Source organism: Haliaeetus leucocephalus, unplaced genomic scaffold (assembly GCF_000737465.1).
Source record: "Haliaeetus leucocephalus isolate CR32 unplaced genomic scaffold, Haliaeetus_leucocephalus-4.0 Scaffold450, whole genome shotgun sequence".
Classification (NCBI taxonomy): Eukaryota; Metazoa; Chordata; class Aves; order Accipitriformes; family Accipitridae; genus Haliaeetus; species Haliaeetus leucocephalus.
Genome location: NW_010972886.1, coordinates 10,511,788 through 10,528,034, shown reverse-complemented (window position 1 = coordinate 10,528,034; position 16,247 = coordinate 10,511,788). Strand labels below are relative to the sequence as shown.

At 42.5% G+C, this 16,247-nt stretch overlaps 1 protein-coding gene across 1 annotated transcript; it reads left to right on the top strand.

Moving 5' to 3' along the window:
- Window positions 1-314: 314 nt before the first annotated feature.
- CNRIP1 (cannabinoid receptor interacting protein 1) lies at window positions 315-6,798 on the top strand. Its single transcript, XM_010574778.1, has 3 exons — window positions 315-615; window positions 1,323-1,467; window positions 6,236-6,798. The coding sequence occupies exons 1-3, from the start codon at window positions 437-439 to the stop codon at window positions 6,398-6,400; spliced, it is 489 nt and encodes a 162-aa protein (XP_010573080.1). The 5' UTR covers window positions 315-436; the 3' UTR covers window positions 6,401-6,798.
- The last annotated feature ends 9,449 nt before the right edge of the window (window positions 6,799-16,247 follow it).

Below are 16,247 nucleotides of genomic sequence, written 5' to 3'. Positions count from 1 at the left end.
CTGTCCGCGCCCGTGGTGCTGAACGGCGGCGGCGGCGCCCGCCCGGCCCGGGACGGGCCCCCCGTGCTCCCCTCCGGTACGAATGACGGGATTAAGGCTGCAGTAATCAGGGCCGGATTTACTGCCTGGAAACCGGCTGCAATCTGGGCAGCTGCAAATGTCCCCCAACCCGGGTGATGGGGGGGCGGAGGGGTGTGTACATCCGCTGCCCAGATGCTGCGCCGCGATTAGGGGGAGGGAAAAAACCAAATATATCATCCGCTGCTTTTGGGAAGGGCTGGGCTGGTTGGGATCCGGCAGCCCCTCCTCTTCCTCCTCCCTCCTCCTCTTCCTCTCCCTCACAGCCTCGCTCTCCTCTCCCGGCCAGCCGCCTTCCGCGGAGGGGGCGAGACGAGCGCAGAGCCCGCAGCGCCCCCCTCCACCCCGGCGACAAGCGATGGACGACATCCCCGGCCTCGTGAAAATCAGCGTCTCCCTCAAAATCCAGCCCAACGACGGGGCGGTGTATTTCAAGGTGGACGGGCAGCGCTTCGGCCAGAACCGCACCATCAAGCTGCTGACCGGAGCCAAGTACAAGATTGAGGTGGCCCTTCGGCCCGGCACCGTCCAGGCCACGTAAGTGCAGCAGCCTCCCGGCTTGGGGCTGCTTCCCTGACCCTCCCTTCCCCGCTGCTTTATTTTTAGAGGTTTAATATTTTTTCCTGGCAGGCTGACAGCACAGGGTTTCCATGATTTCTCCCTCCCCGCCCTTTTGCTTTGGTGGCCCTGTTTCTAGGTCCCTGACGAACTGTTCCCAGTGCTTTGCCCGGCTGGCTCAGAAGAGAGGCACGTTTGGGAGTCACTTCCTTCCCTCTCCCTCCCCACCTCCTGAGAGAGCTCTTTCAAGCCCAGCTCCTTTTCTCCCTCCTTCCCCACGGTTTGCCCTGGAGGCAGAGGGAGAAGGCCCCTCCAGCCCTGCATGTCAGAGATGCATCATGCCCAAGCCTCGCTGCAGCATGGCAAAGCAGAGACTGGGACTAGGGAGGATGCACATGGGGAACCAGCTCTGGGTGGAGGGGCACGCCTGGAGAAGAGATTCAAATAACCTCTCCCCAGCTACTCGACATCAGATCCCTCCTGCCTTTCCTTTCTACACCTTCCCTGGGTGACTGCAGAGCCCTGACATTTTTCAGGGGCCCCAGTGAGTCAGCAACACCTGCAGGTCTGCCAAAATCCCTGAAGCATCCCCCAGCACAGAGGCTGCCAGGCCACATGCTTGCTTCAAGCTGCTAGGGAAGGGGACCTGCAGGGCTACTGAAAGGATGGATCCCATCTCTTTACAGGACAATGGGCATTGGGGGCGTCAATGTCCCACTGGAAGAGAAATCGAGGGATGCACAGGTGGCCTCTTACACAGGGATCTACGATACAGAAGGGGTGCCCCATACCAAGAGCGGGGAGAGACAGCCCATCCAGGTCAACATGCAGGTATGTGTTTCTCCAAGCCTGGCATGGGATGACAAGAGAGGGCAGCAGGGGGTTGACTCCCAGAGAGGTCTTGAGGTGAAATATTCCAGCGCAAAGTCTGATCAAGCTGCTGCCCTCCTCTCTGCTTTGCATCAGTAAGACCGCTGGTCAGAGAGTAGCTGGAAAACACAAGCCCTGCTTCCCAAGGGGAAGCCAAAAGAGCAGCAAGGGCCAGGAATTAGTAGGGGGATTTCTAGAGACCTGCAAAGCCCTTTGGGGTGCTGCAGCAGAAAGAAATGAGAGCTGAACATCTCGCCTCTTCTGCAGGACGTATTATAGACTTCAGACAACTCCCACCAAGGTCCCTGGCTAGGAATCCAAGCACAAGCCCTTGGCATACAGGGACCTCTCCTTTTATCTGCCAGCACTGCCAGATTTTTTTGAGCACAGCATGCCCCAAGCACAAGAGATGACTACTCTCCCCTTCCACCTGTCATCTGCAGGATGCCTGAGGGCCTGCCAGAGGCTGAAAGCATGCATAAGAACAGCACCCCCCTCAGGCTGTTGTCTCCCTTTCTTTCCCCATATGCTCCCATTATCACATTATCTCTGCATCCACAAACCTTAATTCTTACACAAGTGGCTCCTCACTCCAACCTTGAAGAGAAGCTCTAAGAGTCAGAATCAGTATATGCCATGGCCCCAAAGTGAGATGACAAAAGCTCCAGCCTGTAAGGCAGCAGAGCTGACAGAAGATTGGAAGAGTAGCAGGCGGATTTCCACAGCACTCAGGGTGCAAAGTGAGATTTCTTTTGTTCTGGCTTTTGTTTGGTTGTTTGTGGGGTTTTTTTTTTCCCCTCTCCTGATTACAGTTGTGAGGGATTCCTGCTGTTTATTCTATGCTTCCTGTACCAAAAAGGGGAAACAGGGCAGTAAGCTATCTTCATCTGAAGCTCTCTTAAGAGTCTGTTCCAACTTATACATGTTTAAGACCTTGCCAAGCCCACCAGATTTCAGCTTTTATCTCACATTTGCTCACTGCACACAAGATTTCATCTTTATCTTCACTATTTTTTTCTGGAATCATCATTTAGCATGGTAATCCCCTTCTGAGTAAGAACTGTAACATCTCCATTTGGAGTTTCTAATAATTACAGCATGCATAACTTAATTTTGGAGACCCACATCCCATTAACAGTTACCACTTCATAATCTTAGGTTAATAAGACTACCCTGAAGTATTTGTCCACATTAATCACTTTTCTATACAGTCACCTCCTTTTAACACCTAGGAAAACCAAACACCCAGTATAACTTCTCAAGCAGAACAGGGCTGCTGGATGCCACTGTTAAATATTGCAGTTATATTTCACAATGTCCTTATACCAGGAGGTGAAAGGGCAGCACTCCCCCCCAAAAAAGCTGCTTTGACCAAGGCATCCCTATTTTGATAGCCACCTTTGCCCTTAAGAGTAGCACTGATGTGAACTCTGAAAATCTGAAAGTTTAACTTTTCTTATGGAGAAAACCAAGTCAAATCACAAATGAAGTAATTCCCAAAAATGCAAGGACGGTCTGATTTTCAGGTACAAGCTCCAAGATGGTTTGTTGCAGCATCAGAGTAAGTAGCCACAATATTTGTCCAAACAGTTGCTTCTACCAAATCAAATCCTGGGATACTAACCATGAAGCTAATATGATTTTCAAGCATTAAGTAGGTCCTCAACACCTTTTAGGATTTGATCTTGATAGATGGGTTCTTCAGTACAGACTTAAGTGTCCACAATTGATACTTTTAAGTATTAAATATAGGCAACTCAACAGGGATTTACATGTTTAACTCATCATTTAGCTGCTTAGCTAGATGGAGCTGTAACAGATTTAGGGAACCAAGCTCAGATACCACAGTCCCAAAACTGCTTCTAATACCTACTTCCTGAATCTTCAAAACTGGGCTTATTGCTTACAGCTTTACATTTTCCTATTTCCTTCAACTATGAGGAACTTCTGCCTCCACTTCCTTTTCTAGAACAGGCAGGATCCTGATGCATCCTAGGGAGATAAGGACACTATTTACAGCATAAAATCTGAACTCACATTAGAAATAGATTGTGAGGTCAGTCCTGCAGTTAAAAACCGGTCTGATACTGCCAATCTAATGCCCGAAAGACAGAAGGTCCATAAAGGTCCTTAAGACTTTGTTTCCCATCTGCTTTAAAACTTCAAACAAATAATTCTTTGTGCTCCTACTTTAACTGGCTAGTAGACATCTGACCTATTACAGCCATAGTTTATACATGTAAAACAACAATCCTATTTCTGAATTCCAGAATCTGAGGATGCATTTCTGTTACCTGAATGCTCAATTATGTGCACTATCCAGAAACTGCTAAACTGTCTAGCAAATGGTGTAAATTAAGTTAGAAACCTCTCTTTGGGTCTCATTTTATTCTTGGTCAGACTAGACTAAGATTGAATAAAGAAGCTAGACCTCTATTCCCAGTAATAAATAGCCATTAAATCATCCTAGCATGCAAATTCAGAGGGAGTGATTAAATAACTATTCACACCTATAGCACTGGATGACAGAGAATAGCAGACAGGGAAATAGGCTTCTAAGCCTGACCTACAAAGAGTAGGACCCATATACAGCCCCAGTGGATGAGCCAGAATTCAGCTGCACAAGCCATGAGAATTCAGGGGAGGTCTGAGGATGCAGAATGCTCATTATGCCACAGAGCTGCTGCATCTGCTAAGTACTGGGCTGGGGGGGTGTGGGTGTGGGGGGTGTGGGTGTTGTGGTGGCACATGGGACTGGAAAAGCTCTACAATTAATTCTTCCCTCCTCCTGAAAACCCACAGCAGTCAAACTACTCAGGGTAGCTCAGCAATCTGGGTTGTTGGAGGAACATAGAATTTTTCTTCCTCTATCTTGTTAAAATTCAGATCCTCCATACATTAATGAAATGAAATGCTGCTCTTGTATCATATCACCTTCTACAAATGCTATTAGTAATGCCTTTTCTTCCTCAGTTTCCACACTGAGGATGGCTGATGCTCCCTTCTGAAAATTTCTCTTTGTGGATTGTGCACAGTAATATCCAATGTGCTTAACCTTCACCATCTTGCATTATGAGTATATCAGGATTACTATCAAAGATGATTAATAAAAAAAAATAATAATCCCTATTTAAGGTTTTAGTTGCTAGGAGAGATAAAATAGCCTGTACATCTGATTCTTTCTTTGTCAAAGGAAGTAGCAGAAATATTTCAGCTACTCCTTTAAGGTAACACTTGGAACTGGAGCCAAATAAAAACCTTCCACTAACAGCACACAGCAACTCCTGCTGTTGTCAAGGCTAAATTTAAGTTACCACAGTAGGCTGGGGGAAGGTTTAGAGCAATGTCCATTACGCAGCAGCAGCTTACAAACTGCATCTTGAATTAAAAACAAACAAACAAACATGTCCTGAGAAAACTGGATACAAGAAGGCTCTGCTTGCAATTCAGGAAGAGTCGGGAAGGGCTTTCATATTGACTTTGCAAGTGTGGTTATAATAGGCAGATGATCAAAGGTCAGCTCACAGGCACATGATGGGAATGGAAAACAGTCAAGTGAAGAAGCTGTCATTAAAGTGAGTGATGGAAATATTTAAAAGGAAAAAACATTGAAGAACAGTGCTGTTCAGTAGCACTGAATCCACTATCTAGTATCTTCTAACAACATAACACAATCAACAAGCCATACTACTGGGACCAACAGCAATACATACAGGCTTCACACCCACACTTCGGATTCTCTGCAAGGTCTCAGGGCACAGGAACTCAAATTTTATATCACCATTATAAATGAAATCATAATCTGTCCTTGAAAGCCTCACTCATAAGGTTTTTCTGATGCTGTAAGTGTGTATAGCAGTGGCTAAAAAAAAAAAAAGATTTTATTCTACAGAACTTACTATAGACATAGTCTCATTCACTTCAGAGTTGCAAGCGCAATCAGTCAACTTACAGTCAATCTCTCACTACTCCTTCACTGTATTAGACACTTATCTGCTAAACACACTGATTATCTCCTTCCTAGCTTCTGTTACTCATATCTGTTTGAAAAGCTGCGCTATCACAGTACAACTAGCAATTACAGAAATGCACAAAGAACTTCTTTTGCTTAAGTTCCATGTAAGACATGGAACAGAATGCCAGGAAAGGAGTAGGTGGTCTAATAGCAGCACATCTCAGTCAAGACACTGTAAACACAAGGTTACAAAATACAGGGATGTTAAAGATTTCAGACTGAGCAAAAGAAAAAAAAATCTTCCCAATCCTAACTGCAGCCTCTAGGTATGGTATAAAGGTGAAGTGATGGCCCTGTATCACTACAGATCACTGCTACATGATCTACAGTACATACAAGCCACTTAGAGATCATCGGGCCAACTACTGATGTGTCATCTTAGGAAGGATTACAGCTTTGAGTCTTGCTGTTAGTAACATTTATCCATATGGGAACTTGGAACATTTTTACTCCCTTGCCTTTCCCAGATAAAAGTGCAAGAGAACAGTACCTGGAGAATCTGATCCTTCATGTTTTATATATGCCTAAGCATAAAAAACTTTATGACTGCTAGAGCAGGCTTTACAGATCTTTGATTTGTTGACTTGAGGAACAACGACCCTTATATCAGCTGGTTTATGTTCCATAGTTTCATAAGAGTGTTGTTTCTCATTAAGATAGAGAAACCAACAAAATAATCACTTCACTAACACTGATATTGCCTTTTCCTCGCAGTTTAACGACATTGGCGTTTTTGAAACAGTCTGGCAAGTCAAATTCTACAACTACCACAAACGGGATCATTGCCAATGGGGAAACAGTTTTGGCAGTATTGAGTACGAATGCAAACCAAATGAAACGCGCAGTCTTATGTGGATCAATAAAGAGACCTTCCATTGAAGAGATGCAAAACCAATACTGCTGGACAATCTCCCTAAAGAAAAATCTACCTTTTTAAACCAGCAAGAAGCCTTAACAAAGGCATACTGTACTGTTGCTTTGTTCCATAAGGTTGCAACAACTATGTTGTATATACAGGTGGTGCCACTAAAATCTTCGCCTATTACTGTATTTTAAGTTTACCATGGCATCTGCAACATTCTTTATCTGTCACCCTGAGAATACTGAAAAGTTCATAGTAAAGAATATTTGATAGCTGGGTAGAAAGTCATACCATCATAATACTGTTGTAAGTATTTGGATTATTCCCACTAAACAGTTCCACTAGATGTAACAACTTTTGTGAAGTGTTTTGCTTTTTTGCTTAGAATTTGGATGCAACATCACATTGGTGATTTCTGTATTTATATTTGTGTTTGCTCCTAAATTGGTGTGCTTGCTCCTCCAAGCATTTTGTCATACATGTCATCCCAGTGGACAGCAAAAAGTGCAAATTATGGATACTTGTAGGTTTAGCTAAATGGCAGCTACTGCACTGTTGATATTGTGCTTTCATACCAGGGGATTTGGAAACTCATTCTCCTGTTTGTTAAGTGCTGTAAGACATTCTGTGAAAGATTTGCTAATTTACCAAATCTCTGAAATAGGATTCTTTCTTGTTAAGTTTCCCAGTCTCTGAAATAGCTTTAGGAGACGGTATAAAACATGCTAACCTGAATGAAGGAAAAGCAATAAATCAGTTATATCAAAGAGATTTAACAACATGGCTAATATCTATCTTAAGATCATATAGTATTCTTTAAAGATATAGCAACCATACTTAATTTAGTTCTTAGAATAAGAGTTCTGATAGTAATCTCCATTTTTGTTTTAATGACACATTGCTCAAATCAGTAAAATCTTACAAATCAACTTTTTCAAGCCTCACCACTGTATTGTATCAAAATCAACAGAATCTGAACAACAAACAGTCAGCAGTATGAAGAGAGTACAGATCCGCATGCATGTTTAATGCATTGCACTCTTTCAAATAAAGATAAGCATGTAAGCATTGGCATGGTTATGACTAAAGGTGCTACATAAACACTAGATCAGTGTTTAACACATACAGACAATGAAAAGCAAATACATCTTTTCTTTCAGTAAATAAAGCAGGGAAATAAATACACTGTCCCATCCCCAACTTGGGCTGAAGTAAGCTGTCAGTTCTTGTGTATCTGTTATTCCTTTTGTGAATAATTTGTAAATTGTGTATGTAAATGGTAACCATTACTTTTGATCTTTGTAATAAAGGACTTAAACAATTTCTTCTCTAGTATGGCCATCTAAATAAGTTGAAAATACTGTATCCAAAAAGGCAGTGGTTTTAGAAAGTCAGACAGCAGAGGGGACGAAGTCAGTGTGTTCTGAGAATCCAGTCCAAAGTGCCTCATTTTCTTTACTCAAAGCTACTGTTTCTAGGCAATACAGATCCAATATGCTAGAACGCAGACAGTTAATGGGATAACACTCAGTAGAGCTTACTGATAAAATTCAACTGCATTTTGTTCCACTAACATAGCGTGGAAAGTAGAGATTTAGGACAGAAGTGAAATCCCAAAGAAATATTTGCTTCTGTTGAATTATTAATCAAAAAGCTTGACTGTTTGCAGATTTCTGCAGACAAAAGAGCCTGACAGTAGCACTGATGTAATACAGCACTGGAACGATGAGCTAGCCAGCTGCATCTCTACTCTGAGGCAATATTACACAGGCAAATTTCACTCCGATGAAATTCTAGAAATAATCTTCTGCATTAACTTCTTTCCTAGACTTTTCCTAGACTAGAGAAAGAATTCTTCAAAATGAGAAAAACTGAACTGAGCAAATTCAAATGTAATCTGTACTTCAGACAGAAGTGTTATTGCCAGCACTTTAGCAGAAGTTTCTAGGTAACAGGCTTCAATGATACTGAACTTCCAGCTGTCAACCAGTTCTATCTGTGCACTACTAGAAAGCAATTTTATTCTACAACAATTGGCATACTTTGGTTTATTTTGTTTGTACATATGAACTGAAAACACATCAGCAAGAAATATGTATGATACATAAATTAACAGAGAAACTTCTGTCCTAGTAAAATTAAAATGTGTAAGACATGCCTTCACTTTGAGTTCAGCTTCTACGAAATCCTTGGCCCACAATGTCCTAGCTCTCGAGCATTTAAGAAATGTTACAATGAATAAATCTAGCCTATCCTGGCACAGGAGGGCTGTTACTCTCAGCTAGCTGGAAGCACACCCTTCCCAAGGTAAATACTCATGCCCATATTAATGCCAAATAGGGCAGCTCTTTTCTTACATCCTAGCAAGTCCTGTAGCAATCAGTTCAGAGGGTGGCCAAGAAACAGGCTGCAGATGGAGTGAGTTGCTTTTAAAAGGAAGGAGAAAACAGCCAGACTTGTGTCTTGCAGGCCCCATACCCTGAGACTGAACATTGCTGCCCAGGATTGCAGCACCCGTTTTACAGACAGTGGCAGTGATAAAAAGGATGAGGACTGGTTAACAGCTGATCTTGGGGAAGGTGTAAATGGTGTTTATCAGCTGTTATATCCTTCTTCCCTAGATGAGGTTTAAGCATACAGAAACATGGCTTGATGGCCTTGCATTATTCCTAAATAGAAGATTATTCACGTGGTATTTGTTGAGTACCCATACCACCAGCACTGATACTCTGCACATGTAAAGCAAAATAGTCCCATCAATTTCCCCTTGCTCAACAAGTGGTTTGCTAACAATGCTAACATTTGCTTCAGTAAAGGAGACCCAAGACTTTAGCAGTTCCCTGGAAAGTAATATTTTTAATTTCTTTCGTCCAGGACAACTCTGGTAAATATTCATAAAGCTTGAGTCACTAAAAAAATTGTTGCTGTGACAGTTTGATGCATTATTCAATCAGCAGCATTTAATCTCCAGCCAAATTTGTTCTTTATACAGCTTTTTCTAATTAGTATTGCCTTTTTTGTACAGAACTCCAAAATTCAGAACAGAGCACAACAAACTAAGCTTATATTTATATTTATTTTTATGCATTACAATATCAGAAAATGCTGACAATGTGTCAATCCACCTGAAACCACAAAGCACTCATATCTGAAGGTTTTATACATGAGACTTCAGGATTTTTCTCATGAAGTGTCCAGCTTTTGTTTTCATAAGAAAGACTGAAACAAACATACTGAATCTTTCAGAGTCACTTTTTCACCTATATTTAGGTAGCTGTTAGCACTTTCAGACTGCTGAGTAAAAGGATCCAAAAGCAAGTTTAGTCATGATTATTACAGTTGTGATCCTGCACAGGGCTTGCATTAGATCATTAGCTTGAACAGGGCTTTGTGTTTAGCACAGCTCCTACAGGCTTTGGTATTTCCTACCATCTGACTACCTGAAAAAGAAATAATACTGCTGAAGTCTCTGTGCCCTACTAACACAAGTTAGGGGGGTTTCACTGGCTTCAGCTGAGGCTCTGTCCATTGGTTTGCAGATGCAGTGACCCTTACTGATCCAGACTAGCAGAGTATCAGAAAACCTCATTTATTACATTCTTCCTATAAAAGACATGAACAGAACTTCTGTACAATAAAGCTGTAAGTTTTGTAATACAAGGCTTTTACATGCTAGCAGAGGTTGGTTTCCATTTGGTTAAGAGTACCTGCCTCACTTGCTATGTAAAATTTTGATCCATGTGCTATGTTGAACAGTTCTATTCTTCTAAAGTCACCATATAAAGCTTTGGTTAAATAAGGATGTGGCACATTGTGAATGCTAACCTCTTTCTGAGATCTGAAACAAGTGCTGTGGCTTTCAAAATTCAAAGCATTGAGCATTGCCTTAATAGCTGTGTCAACCCTGAAGCACAAAGCAGCAGTATAATCATTTACAAATTCATGTTTTCCCTCAGCTCTACAAAGCTCACAAGTGGTGATTAGAAAGTCCCCTTAGTGCAGCTAATCCAGATCTTTCGCTAGGAGAGACAGGCACTCCTGCCCACGGGCCTTCCCTGCTGCATGCTTGGCAGCTTTCGCCAGCATTCCTTGGACTGCTTCCTTTTCCCCTCTCCCTGAGACCAGCATTTAAGGCTTCAAATCCCTTTGAGCCCTGGCTTTCAGCCTGAGGAAGACAAGGCTGCATCAACCCAGAAAAAGCCAAATCAGTCCTCTCTGCATAATTTTCTCTGTTCCTCCCTCAAAGTTGTTGATTATTTCTCTTACTAGTCAACACAGCTTAGTTCTGTACACTCATATAACCTTCTCTGCCTCTTCCTGCAGAAGAAATTCACAGGGATTCCAACTGTATCCCAACTATGAATAAGAAAATGACCAGCTGCCAAAAAAATAAAGAAGCCAGACTGTAGAAAGCACTGCTGATGGTCAGTGGTGGAGGTCCTGCAGCATCTGCCATTACAGTGCTGGAGAACTCAAGACAACTACACAGATTGTTTCCACGGTGCACTAACACTCACTGAATTTCTCTGTATAATAAGATAGAATCATAGAATCATTTAGGTTGGAAAAGACCTTTAAGATCATCAAGTCCAGCCATCATTCATGCCCACTAAACCACGTCCTGAAGTGCCTTGTCTATGCACTTTTTTAATATCTCCAGGGATGGTGACTCAACCACTTCCCTGGGCAGCCTATTCCAATGCCTGACAACCCTTTCAGTAAAGAAATTTTTCCTAATGTCCAATCTAAACCTCCCCTGCCGCAACTTGAGGCCACTTCCTCTTGTCCTATCTCCAGCCACCTGACGGAAGAGACCAGCACCCACCTCACTACAGCCTCCTTTCAGGTAGTTGTAGAGAGCAATAAAGTCTCCCCTCAGCCTCCTTTTCTCCAGACTAAACAGCCCCAGTTCCCTCAGCTGCTCCTCGTAAGACTTATGCTCCAGACCCCTCACCAACTTGGTTGCCCTTCTCTGGACACGCTCCAGCACCTCAATGTCTTTCCTGTAGGGAGGGGCCCAAAACTGAACACAGTACTCGAGATGTGGCCTCGCTAGTGCCAAGTACAGGGGAATAATCACCTCCCTGCTCTTGCTAGCCACACTATTTCTGATGCAGGCCAGGATGCCGTCGGCCTTCTTGGCCGCCTGGGCACACTGCCGGCTCATATTCAGCCGGCTGTCAACCAGCACCCCCAGGTCTTTCTCTGCCAGGCAGCTTTCCAGCCACTCTTCCCCAAGCCTGTAGCGCTGCATGGGGTTGTTGTGACCCAAGTGCAGGACCCAGCACTTGGCCTTGTTGAACCTCTTACAACTGGCCTTGGCCCATCGATCCAGCCTGTCCAGATCCCTCTGTAGAGCCTTCCTACCCTCAAGCAGATCAACCCTCTCTCCCAATGTGTTGTCTGCAAACTTACTGAGGGTGCACTTGATCCCCTTGTCCAGATCATTAATAAAAATACTAAACGGAACTGGCCCCAATACTGAGCCCTGGGGAACACCACTTGTGACCTGCCACCAATTGGATTTAACTCCATTCACCACATCCCTCTGGGCTTGTCCATCCAGCCAGTTTTTCACCCAGCGGAGAGTACACTTGTCTAAGCCATGAGCTGCAGTGAGTTGCACCACTCAGGTATGAGAACATAGATACAAACAGATCTCCATTGGAGACAAGGCTTAAAAGCAATGACAGCTTTTCCATCAATGTTGCTGCCAAAAATCTGAAATTAAAAAAAAAATTCATAATGGCACATCTGTATTGACCACGTGTAAGGATTTGATATTCTGTTTTTTGTCATTTGGACAAACTTGAGTCTCAACGCTACCACGTATGAGTGCTTCATATGCTATCCACAATGCCTTTGTTTCCCTCCCCGAGAGAACAGACACGCCTACTTTACCCCAAATAGCAAGGAACAGGCTGGTATCCCATCCAGTAACTTCTGCAGCCTTTGAACAATCCTCAGAGAAGCAATAATAAACTGTTAGTTGATGATGATGAAGGCAAGAACCATACGACTGTGTTGGAGGTAAGATGGACCTTCTGCCCATTCTCAGCACGGTAACTGTAAGGTTAGGTGCCATCCTGCTGTTACAGGAGTGACCGTGATAACGTCATCAGTGATATCTGCATTAAGCTACAGTGCATGTGCTACAAGGACCAAATGTTCTTGGAAGCTTGAACTGAATCATTAGGAGTTTAATGTGAACCCCAGAGGGTCTTGTCTACAGAGAAGTGGCAGAGGCATGCAATAATATCACAACACATACTATTTTCTGACTATGATGGCACTCTTCTGCTCAGTCTAAGTTGCTATGCCAACAGATCCACCTAAGGTACTTCCACATTTCAAACTTATTGTGGAGAACAAGCCCTGGCCGATTCTATGTACAGAATATATAGACTAAAGTTGGTACTGTTTTGTTTTTGTTTTTAATTAACTGTATTATTTTTACTTCTGGCTTCAGAGACATGTCTGCCTAAAGACTACACTACAGGCATGCTGAGCAAATGCAGGAAATATGACTGTAAAAATACAACTGCAGTCATCCCTGTTCTGCATGGAAACTGTGACTGCACTTCAAAGATTTAAAAGCATTAAAACAAACAAACAAAAAAAAGGCTTCATGCATCTTTCAGTTCTGTTGCACACTGAACACTGTTCAAGAGGCTTGCAACATCTTGTATCAGAACAAGGCAATAGTCATACATAAATGTGCTGATCATCTCATTTTCAAATGCACAATGCTTACACTGAACTTTGCTACTCTTGAGGTGGATGGTTAAAAAAAAACAAGAAAAGGTGCCAAATGCACTCCTGGTGCAAAGTTCTACCAAAATGTATGGAGTTAACCTAAGGGACAAATTTGCCCCAATATGCTAAAATGTGGATTAACTGCCCTTGCTTAAAACAAAACTGTAAGAATTTAGATCTAACTGTTTTAATACAAATTAAGTATAACTCACTGAGGAAATACTTCCAGGGAGGCTGTTTGTTTTAAAAACAGTGAGAAGATTTCCTCTACAGATCATTTGCCCTATCTTAGAAAAATATTTCTTTTCCCCTAGGGATCAGGAACTAATATTTTGTGCTTGCATACAGGTACAGAATCAGTTACATAATGAGCTAGCACAGCTTAAAATTTCTTGCAGTTTTTGTTTTTAAAATAAAACCAGCTGTCAACTCTTACTTCCTTGTGCTTCAGTCCTGCAATACCAGCAGCAGCAGGCCTCAAGCACAGATAAGCAAGGAAAGAAGGAATGCTGCCACATACTTAGCTCCAGGACTGAGATATGATCCAAACAGCACAGGAAAGGGAGATCATTAGCCAGCTTGTCAGTCCTCCTATAGCCTTTATTCTTGAAGAGCCATGACTAGGACAGGTAAGTACACCTTTTTTTTCCCCCACACACTCCATTCTACAAATCCATGAGTGATCATGCCTTATCTGAGACACCAGCTTCTGTACGGATATCTAAAGGGAAAACAGTGGAGGGGCACGTGCTTGGAGTCATGGTACTATAGAAACAGCGAGAGAGACAGAAGAATCTCAGAGCATATTCAAAATGTAACAATATCAGAACCTCCCTAAAAAAATTCTTTTGGTAGTCTCCATCTCAGTCACCTCTAATACTCCTTCCAGGTTCTGCTAGAAAGACCGCTCCTAACCTCAAATCTCCTACAGAACTTCCCATGGTTTATATTGGTAAGTGGCTTTAAGCTTCTGGCTCACTAAACTCACTGTCAGTAACTTTCCACAGATTTCATACCAATCTCAAAACTTTTCAGATCTCACTAAAGCATTGTCCAGGCAGTCAGTAGTTGCTAGTGAATACTGTCATAGCTTACTTACCATCCCCTAATGTCTCATCTCATCTTTCATCTGCAATGGAGAGACAGAAAAGGCTTTATCTTCTCTTACCTTTTGCTGTTCAATCTATTACTCATTTGCCTTGAAGGCTCTGCAGTTAAGTAGCTATTTAAAACACTCGTAAGGTCCCCAGTCATTCAGTAACTCGTAAGGTAATAATCCAAGGGGGTGGTGGAAGCAGTACTATGTTCCATATTATGGGATGGGCAAGGAAGCCCTCATAATTCCCACACAGAGGACACATCAACTGAGTACATCGATACCACGTAGAGCAGCACCACTCAGAAATACCAGAAAATATTCAAAGCAGAAGCTGGCACAGCTTGGCCAGGCAGGGTTCACTGCTCTGATTTTGTGCCACTTCCTACTCTGGTTCAAGCAGCACCACTGCAGTCTTTGAGCTGCATTCCCATGAGGCACAGCTACAACAAAAAAGAACAAGTGGCTAAGGGAATCAGAGAGCACTTCTTAGTTCCCAGGTCAGGGTACATGACCTTCCTGAACCCAAATTCAACACCAGGATAAAATGTGGACATGCAGCAGCCTCCTTCCTCCAACTGCTGCATCGTATTTTCCCATGGAAGTGAAACCTTGGTGAACAGTCCAGGTGTAAATCAAGACTGATGGACTTGCTATATTCTTACAGGGAAGCCTAGATAGAACGCAGTGTTAACCTGTATCACACCATGGCCAGACTAGCCTCTTAGCAATTATCTTGCCCATCTTTATTCTAATCAAAATACCAAAATATAGACATTAACCATGATGCCATCACAGCCTTCTTACCTGCTATGTCACTGCTGATTCTCTAGAAGAGCAGACTGTGAAGAGGATAATCTAGGAGAAGAGGCACAGACTCTCCCTGATTAGCACATACTACCTGTTTTTACTTCTCTGGCTCCAAAGAAAAGACAAATCTAAACTGTTTAGCAATCCACCTTCTCACAAGTACTTCATCCAAGCTATGCTTGGATGTGAAAAATCAAGAAACTGGAATCCTAAAATCCAAAGTGATTATTTCTGCAGAAGGCATCAATTTTACATTGTTCTTCCTACAGAAAGGAAGTGTTTTCTTTGTCAAGACAGTGTAAAGTACCCCAGGAAAACTCAGAGAGAATTTTCATTGTCACTGTTCCCATTTGCTTGTTCTTAAGACTGTAGTCATTTTCCTTCTATTTTTCAGATTCTTCACTTCTGCATGCTACAAATCTTGATGTAAGCTAATAATTTGTGTGGACAAACAATGCAATTACTTAAATAGCCACCTAGTTTTCTCTTTTACAGTACACCTGGTAAACCAGTTCTTAACTTTCTGGAGAGAAAGATGACAAGAACTCATGTACTCATATGTATGTTCACACACATAAGCACACACAAAGAAGTGTTTTAATGCATTGAACGTTAGCCCCAATTTTAAAGATTATTTACAAATAAAAAGGGCCGAAAGCCAAGTTCACAGCAAGTTCAAGTGTCAAATCCAAGAAATCTTTCTCCTTTATATGCTCACTAGAAGTGTCATGCAAACACCTTCCATTCCATGAGATTCAAGCTTGTTTACTCCACATTTTATTTGATACTGGAGAACTTCAACTGAGAAGAAAAACAGTGAATCAATTTTAGTCCATCTCCTTCTTACCTTCTGGGCTTTTAATAAAAACTCACAGAAATTAAAGATTAATGAAGTAATAGTACTTAGGATGCTGTAAAAAAGGAGGCTGGCTCTATTGTATCTCAGATCAGTCATGAGTTACCTGCTGCGTAGCCCATTTGATGCAGAATTCCTGGAGAAGGACAAGGCTTTAGTGCAATCTGCATCAAGTAATCCAAACCAGTGCTTCAAATTACTGCAAAAACACCAGAACATTTCTCTGCAATTCTGTTTCATCCAGGGTCTACACATTTTCAAACAAGACTTCATTTAAAGTGAGCAGGTACAAATTATTAGTCATTACAGTCAAGAATAAATGCCCAACTCTAGTAGGTTTTCTCCT